Raw genomic sequence first — 12,071 nt, 5'->3', positions numbered from 1 at the left:
ATCCTAAATGACTCCACTAGATCAGAATGGACTTAATTCACATCTTCAGAATATTCACTCCAAAGCTACAGAATATACATTCTTTTTCCAGTGCACATGGGACATTTTCAAAGATAGACCACATATTAGGACACAGGCAAAGTCTCTTCAAATTTAAGAAGATAAAAATCATATCAAGCATCTTCTCAGATCACAATGGCATAAAATTAGAAATCAACTACAATAAAAACAATGAAAAAATATCAAACACTTGGAGGCTAAATAGCATGCTATTCAACAATGATTCGGTTACCAAAGAGATCAAAGAAGAAATAAAAAGCATCCTGGAAACAAATGACAATGAAAACACAACAATCCAAAATGTATGGGACACAATGAAAGCAGTCTTGAGAGGGAAGTTCATAGCTCTACAGTCCTACCTCAAAAACAAACAAACAAACAAACAAACAAAAAACACAAGAAAAACTGGTAAATTATCTAACCTTGCAACTTAAAGAATTAGAAAGCGAGCAACAAGAAAAGCCCATAGTATCCAGAAGGAGGGAAATAATAAAGATCAGAGCAGAAATAAACAACACAGAGACCAAAAAAACAATACAAAAGATCAATGAAACCAAGAGCTGGTTCTTTGAAAGGATAAACAAGATTGATGAACCTCTAGCCAGGCTCACTAAGAAACAAAGAGAGAGGACCCAAATAAAGAACGAAAGAGGTGAAGTAACAACTGACCCCACTGATATACAAAGGATTGTTCTCTACTCCAACAAACTGGGCAACCTCAAGGAAATGGACACATTCCAAGAAAAATACAAGCTTCCAAAACTCAATCATGAAGAATCAAAAAACATGTATAGGCCAATAACTACTGATGAAATTGAAAGAGTAATCAAAAAGCATCTAGCAAACAAAAGCCCTGGACCAGATGCCTTCACAGGGGAGTTTTACCAAACATTCAAAGAAGAACTAAAACCAACCTTTCTCAGACTATCCCAAAAAATTCAAGAGGAAGGCACACTTCCAAGCTCTTTCTATGAAGCCAGGATTACCCTATTCCCAAAACCAGATAAAGACATCACAAAGAGAGAGAATTACAGGCCAATATCCCTGATGAATGTAGATGCTAAAATCCTCAATAAAATTCTAGCAAATCAGATCCAGCATTACATTAGAAAGATCATGCACCATGACCAAGTGGGATTTATTCCAGGGATGCAGGCTGGTATAATATCCACAAATCAATAAATGTGATACATCACATAAGCAAAATGAAAGACAAAAATCATATACTCATATCAATTGATGCAGAAAAGGCATTTGACAAAGTCCAACACCCGTTTCTGATAAAAATGCTCAGCAAAGTGGGAATAGAAGGATCATACCTCAACATAATCAAAGCTTTATATGACAAACATACAGTCAACAGCATACTCAATGGGAAAAAACTAAAACCATTTACCTTAAGAACAGAAACAAGACAGGGATGCCTGCTTTCACCACTCTTGTTCAACATAGTACTGGAAGTGCTAGCCAAAGCAATCAGACAAGAAGAAGAAATAAAAGGCAACCAGATTGGAAAAGAAAAAGTAAAATTGTCTTTATTTGCAGATGACTTGATGCTATACATAGAAAACCCTAAAGACTCCATCAAAAAATTATTAGACTTAATAAATGAATTTCGCAATGTGTCAGGATACAAAATTAATGCCAATAAATCTATGGCATTTTTATACACCAATAGTGAATTTACAGAAAGAGAGATTTAAAAAACAATCCCACTTACCATTGTACAAAAAAATTAAGATACCTAGTAATAAACTTAACTAAGGAGTAAAAAAACTCTACTCAGAAAACTACAGGATGTTGAAAAAAGAGATAGAGGAAGACATAAACATATGGAAGAACATATTGTGTCCATGGATTTGCAGAATAAACATCATTAAAATGTCTATACTAGCCAAAGCAATCTATAGATTCAATGCACTCCCCATTAAAATACCAACAGCATATTTCACAGATCTAGAAAGAACTCTCCAAAATTCATCTGGAATTAAAACACACACACACACACACACACACACACACACACACACACAAAAAAAAAAAAGAACAGCTGCAGCAATCCTGAGAAAGAAAAAAGTAGGATGAATCTCAATACCAGATATCAGGAGGTATTACAAAGCCACTGTCCTCAAAACTTCCTGGTACTGGCACAAGAACAGACATATCTACACTAATAAAAAGAGAAACATGGTAATTAGCATACGATCGCTACCCTTCCCATTGGCTAATCAGCATATCCCTTATGCAAATTAACTGTCAGCCAAGATGGCGGGCCGGCAGCCATGCACTGAAGCGAACAGGGAGGCTTGCATGCTCCAGTGATGGCGGACTCCAACATTCCCCGCACTTGCCAGCCTCTCAGCTGCAACTCTAAGCAACTATGTTGCAAATATAGAAGCTAAACAAAACCCCAGAAACCTGCGTTAGTCAACCGGGCTTCAGCCAGCCTGACTGCAACATTGTATCAATGTTTTCAGCAGCGAGGCCTCAGAGCTAAAGCTGGCCCAGAATAAAAAAAAAAAAGAAAGAAAAAAAGGAGCGGTTGGGAGCTTCAGTCACCCGCCAGCCGGAAAACAGCCCTCAGCCCCTCAGCCAGCCTGGCCAGGCACCCCAGTGGAGACCCCCACCCTGATCTAGGACACTCTTCAGGGCAAACCAGCCAGCCCCCACCTGTGCACCAGGCCTCTATCCTATATAGTAAAAGGGTAATATGCCTCCCAGCACCGCGATCAGCGGAGCTGCGAGGCCTCTCGGCACCGGGATCAGCATGACAGGGGGCAGCGCCCAAACCCCCGATCGCCCTGTGGCTCTGTGTGTGACAGGGGGCGGGGCCACAACCCCCTGATCAGCCCTGCTCTGTGCGTGACAGGGAGTGGCGCCGCAACCTCCCCATCGACCCTGCCTTGAGTGTGACAGGGGGCGGTGCCCCAACCCCCCAATCGGCCCTACCCTGAGCGTGACTGAGGGTGGCATCGCAACCTCCCGATCCGCCCTGCTCTGTGCATGACAGGGGGCGGCGCCCCCAACTCCCCAATCTGCCCTGGTCTGAGCCTGACCAGAGGCTGCACCTAGGGATTGGGCGTGCCCTCTGCTACCTGGGAGCAGGCCTAAGCCAGCAGGTCGTTATCTCCCGAGGGGTCCCAGACTGTGAGAGGGCACAGGCCGGGCTGGGGGACCCCCTGCCCCGAGTGCACAAATTTTTGTGCACCGGGCCTCTAGTAAACCAGTATAATAGAATAGAGAACTCAGAAATCAACCCAAACCACTATGCTCAATATTTGACAAAGGAGGCAAGAACACAAGACATTCTCTTCAATAAATGGTGCTGGGAAATTTGGTCAGACACATGCAAAAAACTGAAACTAGACCACCAACTTACACCATACACAAAAATAAATTCAAAATGGTTAAAGGACTTAAACTTAAGTTGGGAAACCATAAAAATATTAGAGAAATACACAGGCAGCAAAATCTCGGATATAAGCCGAAGCAATATCTTCACCGACACAGCTCCTAGGGCAATGTAAACTAAAGAGAAAATAAACAAATGGGACTACATCAAAATAAAAAGCTTCTGCAGAGCAAAAGAAACCATCAACAAAACAACAAGAAAACCCACTACATAGGAGAACATATTTGCCAATAACATCTCCGATAAGGGTTTACTCTCCAACATTTACAGGGAATTCATACAGCTTACCAAAAGAAAGATAAACAATCCAATCAAAATATGGGTGATGGACCAAAATAGATACTTTTTGAAAGAAGACATAAGGAGGGCCAAGAGACATATGAAAATATGCTCAAAATCACTAATCATCCAAGAGAGGCAAATCAAAACAATAATGAGGTACCATCTCACACCTGTCAGAATGGCTATCATCAACCAATCAACAAATGACAAGTGCTGGCAAGGATGCGGAGAAAAAGGAACCCTCATGCACTGCTGGTGGGAATGCAGACTGGTGCAGCCACTGTGGAGAACAGTATGGAGTTTCCTCAAAAAACTAAAAAGGGGGTTGGAGGATAGTGAAGGGATTAAGAAGTAAAAATTGGTAGTTACAGAATAGTTATGGGGATATAAAGCACAGAATATGAAATATAGTCAATAGTACTATAATAACTATGTTTGGTGTCAGATGGGTACTAGATTTATCATGGTGATCACTTATCCTATATAATAATAGAGAAACATGGTAATTAACCGTAGCTCCGACATGCTTTCCATTGGCTAATCAGCGAGATATGCAAATTAACTGTCAACCAAGATGGCGGGCGGCAGCCAGGCAGCTTGAAGCAAACAGGAGGCTTGCTTGCTCCAGTGATGGAGGAAGCCAACATTCCCCGCCTGCCGCTGCCGGCCTCTGAGCTTTCAGTTTAAGAAACATTGTTGCAATTATAGAAGCTAAAAAAAAACCCAGAAACCTGCTTTCAGCCAGCCGGGCCTCAGAGCTGGAGTTGAAACAGTGTTTCGATTATAGAACCCAAACAAACCAGATACCTGCTTTCAGCAGCCGAGGTCTCAGAGCTGGAGCTGAGCCTCAGAGAGAAAACCGGCTCTCAGTTCCAGTGACAGCCATAGAAGGTAAATAAATCCAAGAATAAAAAAAAAAGAAAAAAAGGAGAGGTTGGGAGCTTCAGTCGCCCACCAGCCTGAAAACGGCCCTCAGCCCCTCACCCAGACTGGCCAGGCACCCCAGTGGGGACCCCCACCCTGGAGGGGGGCGTGACCAGCGCAAACAGTGATCATCTCCTATTCCAGGCAGGCCAGGCAACGCAAGTGGCTTCATCCACCTGATCCAGGACACCCTTCAGGGCAAACCAGCTGGCCCCCACCCGAGCACCAGGCCTCTATCCTATATAGTAAAAGGGTAATATGCCTCCCAGCACCGGGATCAGTGGAGCCGCGAGGCCTCCTGGCACCGGGATCAGCGGAGCAGCGAGGCCTCCTGGCCCCTGGAGCAGCATGACAGGGGGCAGAGCCCAAACCCCCTGATCGCCCTGCAGCTCTGTGTGTGACAGGGGAAGGCGCCCCAACCCCTGATCGGCCCTGCTCTGTGCCTGATAGGGGGGAGCTCCCCAACCCCCTGATCGGCCCTTCTCTGTGTGTGACGGGGTGGAGCCACAACCTCCCCATGGGCCCTGCCCTGAGTATGACAGGGGGGAGTGCCCCAACCCCCTGATCGGCCCTGCTCTGTGTGTGACAGGGGGCAGTGCCCCAACTCCCCTATCGGCCCTACTCTATGCATGACAGGGGGGAGCTCCCTAACCCCCTGATCGGCCCTGCTCTGTGTGTGACAGGGTATGGAGCCCCACCCCCCCTGATGGGCCCTGCTCTGTGCATGACAGGGGGCGGTGCGGCAAACTCACCATCGACCCTGCCTTGAGTGTGACAGGGGGCGGCGCCCCAACCCCCCAATTGGCCCTGCTCTGAGCCCGACCAGGGGCTGCACCTAGGGATTGGGCCTGCCCTCTGCCACCGGGGAGCGGGCCTAAGCCAGCAGGTCGTTATCTCCCGAGGGGTCCCAGACTGTGAGAGGGCACAAGTGGGGCTGAGGGACCCCCCCCCCCCCCGCAGTGGGTTATATAGGGGCTAATCATTGGATTGTACATGTGAAGATAATATAATATTGCATGTCAACTGTAATTGAAAAATAAATAAATATATTTAAAGTAAAAAAATATACAAGTCAGGCAGAAAAAATACTGTATTTGTTAAGTCAACAAATACCAGCAATTACTAACAAGAAAGTTCAAAAAGGAAGAATTTTCTCACATTACACTAAAAATTAGGTCTATGAAGACAAAGACTCTTGGCTCCCACCTCCTTACTGTATTGTCAATATCTGGAATAGTGGCTCTAGGAGGTGCTCAATATAAATTTGTTGAATAAATGAATAAATAAGTCAAACTGTCTAATGAGTTAGTGACCTTCCCATCACTCCAAGAATGCAAAGGTGTCTTGATACCCATATACAACATGAAGAAGAGCACAATGGTTGAAGCAAAGTGTTTGGCATTTAAAATATCTAGTTTCCAATCCTGACTCTATATTTATAGGTTGTTTGAGCTTGAACAATTCACCTAAAAATTCGGATCCTTAATTTCTTCATCTAAAAGTGTTGAAAATAAATAGAACCTACCACATAGGATTGTTTGGAGAAGTTAATAAGATATTTACTACAAAGTGTTTATCACATCTGCTGGCACATGATAACTACTAATTCAAAGTTATGCAGGTCTTTATAAATTGAGCAAGTCAAATTGTCTTTTCTTTTTTAGCCTTATGTTTCCTGAATCAGAGATAAATCTAATTTTTATGAGAGCTCTCAAAAAGCACTTTGTCTTGTGAATTGTATATGTCACTATAGATTAAGTAATCTCCCCAAATCTCCCAGTCCCTCTCTTCCTCCATCCAAAATAGCCTAGAAATATGACAACTCTTTTCCTTTAGGAAATATTTTGTATATCAAGTATTTGATGTCATAATTTATCACTTCAGTTATTCACCTTGTATGGTGTGAAGTTCCTAAGGTCAAATACTTAAGAGGTTATTCTCAAATATACCTGATACCTACTCTGCCCTATGCCCTCAGTTCCCTGAAATTAAGATTCTATTTCCTACCTCTAATGAGGAAGAAAGAGAATATATCTAAGTTAGATTCATAGGAAGCACAAAAGAAGGAGTAAGAGGAGACTAAGTTGGACCAAATAATCTGGATATTGGTTCATCTATTTTTCTTCCTCTTGCTATCAAAGTAAAATATTCTGAACAGTTTGAGTGCTAAGTCTATCTATGGTTGCCTATGAAAGTGAACAGAATTAATATTGTTGAAATTCCAAGTGTTGGGAAATAAGTAATGATGGCTATGTAGGGATCAGGGCCAAATACTGTTTGATGGTAATAGGCACTATAGCAGCAGCCTGAGAGCCACATGAGGGAGAATTGCAGCTTAACCTGAAGCATAACTAAAGACATTGAGACCTTCTTTGGCAAATATAGCAGTGAGATAGATTCAGATGTGCAAGTTTACACATTTTTTGTATGAACCTTCTCTAAGCATTTAATATAACAATGAAATACCTTTTAATCTCAAACACAGAAGAAAATGAGCAAAGAGTACTACATATATCAGGAGCCACGACTTTATATGCAACATTGTCGACATATACTTCGATGTTAACAGGATATCTGAGAGAGAGAGCAAAATGAAAGTCTTGATAAGTAGGGCAGCAGGATCACAAGACTCCAAGGGGCATGCAATATTGCTTTAAGGAAGCAGGATACCCAGTTATGGCCCTTATTACACCCTGTACTATGTAAGCACTCTGGGCTCAGACGAGGGCTACTGGCATGTGTAGCTGGACTAGGGGAAAGACCAGGATTTGGGAGTTATTGGGCAAGGACGGAACAGGACTGAATGGAGAAATAACTTTCTACTTCTGTTCTTATATTCCAGGGGACAAAACTATGAGATGAGGGAAATTACAGGACGGGGTCCTGGGCACCACAATATATGGGGGATTTGGGGAAGCCAATGGCTGTGGAACTGGATCAGAAGTGCCCCTGGTAAAATTCTAGGAAGTTTAAAATATTTATATACATATAAGAGCTCTGAAACTTCAGAAATAAAACTGCGAAAGTCTTTTGACATTCAATGTTTAAATTCCCTTCAGGCTAGGACCAATGTGATAGAAAAATTTTCCCAGAAGTAAACATTCAATATCCCAATAAAAATATATATTTTTAAGGTTAAAAATTTCTGAGTGGTGATAGAGCATGAAAGTCCTCAAAGTGCAGAAAATAGGGAAAGTGCAATATCAGCATTTGCTCTGTTTGGTGGTAGTAGGCACTATAGCAGCAGTTAGTACCATTAAGTACCAATCACTGGTGACCTGGGTTCAAAAAGCCTTGTGTATGAGATATTATAAAAAGAGACAAGTATTGTTTCCCAGAGAATGAAGAAGATGAACTTGGAAACAGATAAAAACAAAGTATAGAAGCATACAGGCAATACCTTCATATAGTGTAATTTTCAGATGCAGAACACAAAAATAAATATCTCAATGTAGTAAATTAAAAACCAGTTTGAAGTAAAGCAGGGTTTGGCACCAAACAATTGGAATTTGAGGGACACATGAATTTTAGCAACAACAAATACATGACATATAAAAATAACAGCTCCATTGTCAAGGTATATCATTCACCCCTTACTTGGCCATCACTGGGACAGAATTTGCTCTTTCATTTTATGAAAGATTTTTATTCAAATGGAAAAAAATCCACAAGAACATGACATGGGATCCAAGGTTCTACATTTAGACTTCAGTTTCAACAACACTGAATAGGTCAACTAGTCCAAGATTTCTGAATGACTCATAATATAAATGTAGGCTTGAAAGGGAAACCAAAAATAAGTCTCTCATGAAGTAAAAGAGAAAATTGAAATTGTGAGTTAACTAAGGGAGTTAATTTTTGTTTACAAAGAGATGCAAGCACATAAAGTGAGGTTTTGATGAACAGGAGAAAAGGGCTTCCAAGATTTATTTATCAACATCCTAATTATACTTCCATGACTATGAGGAAAAAGAACATTTTGTAATTCCCTAAAACTAAGCCTTTGTGAATTGGACCTAGTTAAACAGTGACCTACTCTTCAGGAGCACTGTAACAATAGGCTACAATTGACCTGAGATCACATCCAAAGTCCCTCTGGTAGACACTGATGATGTCCCTCAGGGAATGCCCTCTCTTTCTCCTTTTCAGCAATAGTCCCCCTTGAGAAATGAAACCAAAATAATTCCCTGTCCCTATGTTAAGCAATACCACAACAAATCAATTTCCTGTTCTTGTGGTAAACTATGTTGGTGCTAGGCATCTTTCCTGTCCCTATACTATGCAACTGAAAGCAAACAACAATAAGTTGGCTACTGCCTCCAGGAAATGCATGCTCCTGGGAGGTAATAACTATAATAGCTTATTTAACAAAACTAATGATGAATTCATCAAGACTCACTTCAAGACCTTCATATTGCTATGCTCACTAATCCAAAGTTATCTATCCTATATAATAAAAGGCTAATATGCAAATTGTCCCCTTGACCAGGAGTTTGACCAGGGGTGGGGCCAGCCAGCCAACCGCCCGCTGTCCTTCCCCCTTGCCTGCCCTGCCCAATTGGCCCTGATGGGGTTGGCCAGCCAGACCCCATCTGTGCATGAATTCATGCACCAGGCCTCTAGTATATATATAAAAGCCTAAGTTACCATTATGACCAGACAGCCAGATGACTGACCAGTAGCTATGACACGCACTGACCACCAGGGGGCATATGCTCAACACAGAAGCTCCCCCCTGGTGGTCAGTGTGCTACCACAGCCAACCTCCCACAGCTGGCCAACCTCCCGTGGTGCTCCATCCCTGAGCCAGCCCTGATGGCCGGCCAGGCTGAGGGACCCCTCCCATGCACGAATTCGTGCACTGGGCTTCTAGTGATATTATAAACTGCAAATTCTAACTAGTTTCTCAGCTTGCAAGACTTACTTTAAAATCACCCAGTATGCTGGGCCAGCATAGCTCAGTGGTTGAGCACCAACCTATGAACTAGGGGCTCATGTTTCAATTCCCAGTCAGGGCCTATGTCCAGGTTTTGGGCTCAATTCCTAGTAGGGGGCATTCAGGAGGCAGTCAATGAATGATTCTCTCCAATCATTGATGTTTCCATCTCTCTCTCCCTCTCCCTTCCTCTCTAAAATCAATACAAAAATATTTTTTAAAAATTTTAAAGGCTCTAAAATTATAAATATCCTCACCTAATTACCCATTCTAGAATGCTATAAATGTAAAGATGATGTTCTTTCTTATGGCCTTAGGTCTAATAAACTTAGTTTTGCTTGATCAACAGGTTTTCAAGATCTTTAAGGGGATTGATGGCCAACAATCCACATGAACCTGAGTGTTTGAGTTACTATGAAGGAGTACTGCCACATGAATTATCTGATGATTTCCGTTGTGTTTGAACTGCTGATGGGGGCAGGGTTTTTGTGTAACAGTTAAGATGTTTTCTTACTTAAAATGAATCCTTTCACTCTGCCTACCTCTTGTCCTTTCCATCCATCTTAATTTGTCTGGGGACTAGACCTAGTCACAGGCTGAAGCACAAAGAATACAGTTTTACAGTTTACAGCTAACCTCTCTGATCATACCCACCCTGTACCAGAGAAAAATAGCCCTGGATACTGAGTGAGGAGTTGGAATCTAATCTTGGATATATCACTTATTAGTTGCTGAATCTTTAATAATGGACTTTTCTACATGTCTATTTTTTTTTAAATATATTTTATTGATTTTTTACAGAGAGGAAGGGAGAGAGATAGAGAGTTAGAAACATCTATGAGAGAGAAACACCGACCAGCTGCCTCCTGCACATCTCCCACTGGGGATGTGCCCGCAACCCAGGTACATGCCCTTGACCAGAATCGAACCCGGGACCTTTCAGTCCGCAGGCCGACGCTCTATCCACTGAGCCAAACTGGTTTCGGCTACATGTCTATTTCTTCACAAGGTAGTAATAGAGTCCACTTATGACATCCATAATTTTTAAATCAGATTAATTCTACATATTGCTTTATGTCTTATAAAGCCTACTTGCGTTATTTTATTTCAAATTCAAAAAATATACGTTAATGTCTCTAAATGAGGAAAATCAATGGTCTTGTAGGTTACATGACATCCAAGTTCATAAAGCTAGAAATAGTGAATCTACCAGTCAAATGACATATAACTTTTGAAGCCTTGAGATGCTAAACAGAATAAGGTGTTTTTTTAAAATAGTTACAGTTCCTTCCATTTTTAAGAACAGGCTCCCTCAGCATCTGGTATTTTCCTTGTGTCTAGATACTTAATAAGGTTTAAATGTTGCATGTCTACAGCAGTTCACTGTTTATAAAGCAATTTCTCGTTTGTTATTTCACCTAATTTTATCTTTATTTTGTCACACTGACGAAAACCATTCTTCCTTGGTAGAACCAAGCCACAGGTACTCACCTGGTAGGACAATACTTGCCCTTTTCTCTTGACTAGTAACTGGGTTATGAAAGCAGCAAGTGATAGGTCCATGGGTACTGTTTTTTATAAGAACGCTTGTCTTCAGGTGCAATAATCCAGCTCCATCCTCAGAGAAGGTTTTTGATGAGGCTGGAACTACATTCCCTCTGCTGTCTCTCCACTTCATCTGGGGTTGTGGGTACCACCCTCCTGAGTTACACTCCACCACGAGCCCTTTACTGTCAGGAGCATGAACATTAATCTGTATATCCAATCCTAGAGCTGGAGGAAGAGGGAGAATTGACATTAATTATTGGTGTGGACTCAAGAATAAAGAAGTAAATGTTCCTTTTCATTCTCTGTGGCTGGTAGAGTACACCATAAATTTAATGGTGATGACCACAAATAGGGCAGGGACGACCACCAAAGCTAGCAGGGCATCAAAGTATTAACCATGGAAGAGATGATTGACTTTATGAAAGTTAATTTTTGTTCAACAAAAGACAACATGTAGAAGGTAAAAAAAAAAAATGAAGCTACAGACTAGACAACATTTATAATATATCTGAGAAAGGAGTGAGTCCAGAATATTTTTTAAAATGCTATAAATAAATTAAGACAGACAAATGTCGTTTTTAAAATGGGCAAAAGATTTGAAGAGGTGTGAAATTACATATGTAGTAATTTGTTTAAATTATTAGAGCATTTCTTGCACACCAAAAGCTTGAAAGCACTTTGAATATTCTTTAATAAGGTATAGGTAAAACAATTTCTAAAGCATTCACACAATGGGAAACATTGCAACCACAGAATGAATAGAAAAAAATCATATAATAATATGAATTTCTTTCAGTTCGTTTTATTAAGAAAAAAAGCAAGTTGTAAAACAATGTATGTAGTATATTAGCATTTATTTAAAAAGAAGTTATAGATATATAAAAATTATATACAGATATACGTATATGT

At 41.3% G+C, this 12,071-nt stretch overlaps 1 protein-coding gene across 2 annotated transcripts in view; it reads right to left on the bottom strand.

The window, feature by feature from the left end:
* LOC102423460 (selection and upkeep of intraepithelial T-cells protein 10-like) overlaps nucleotides 1-11,490 on the bottom strand; it is a 31,130-nt gene extending 19,640 nt beyond the window's left edge. The window contains exons 1-2 of one of the 2 annotated variants that reach the window (XM_023752668.1): nucleotides 11,106-11,490; nucleotides 7,145-7,252 (exon numbers count right to left, since the gene is read on the bottom strand). In XM_023752668.1, the coding sequence (XP_023608436.1) occupies nucleotides 7,145-7,252; nucleotides 11,106-11,412 (415 nt within the window). In that variant the 5' untranslated portion in view covers nucleotides 11,413-11,490. The remainder of the gene's footprint in view (nucleotides 1-7,144; nucleotides 7,253-11,105) is intronic. The other variant, XM_023752669.1, reaches the window with a different exon arrangement.
* Nucleotides 11,491-12,071: the final 581 nt, after the last annotated feature.

The sequence above is a fragment of the Myotis lucifugus genome, unplaced genomic scaffold (genome assembly GCF_000147115.1).
Source record: "Myotis lucifugus unplaced genomic scaffold, Myoluc2.0 scaffold_37, whole genome shotgun sequence".
Taxonomy (NCBI): Eukaryota; Metazoa; Chordata; class Mammalia; order Chiroptera; family Vespertilionidae; genus Myotis; species Myotis lucifugus.
Note: the sequence above shows the minus strand (reverse complement) of the source record. Positions and strands in the feature narration are given on the sequence as shown.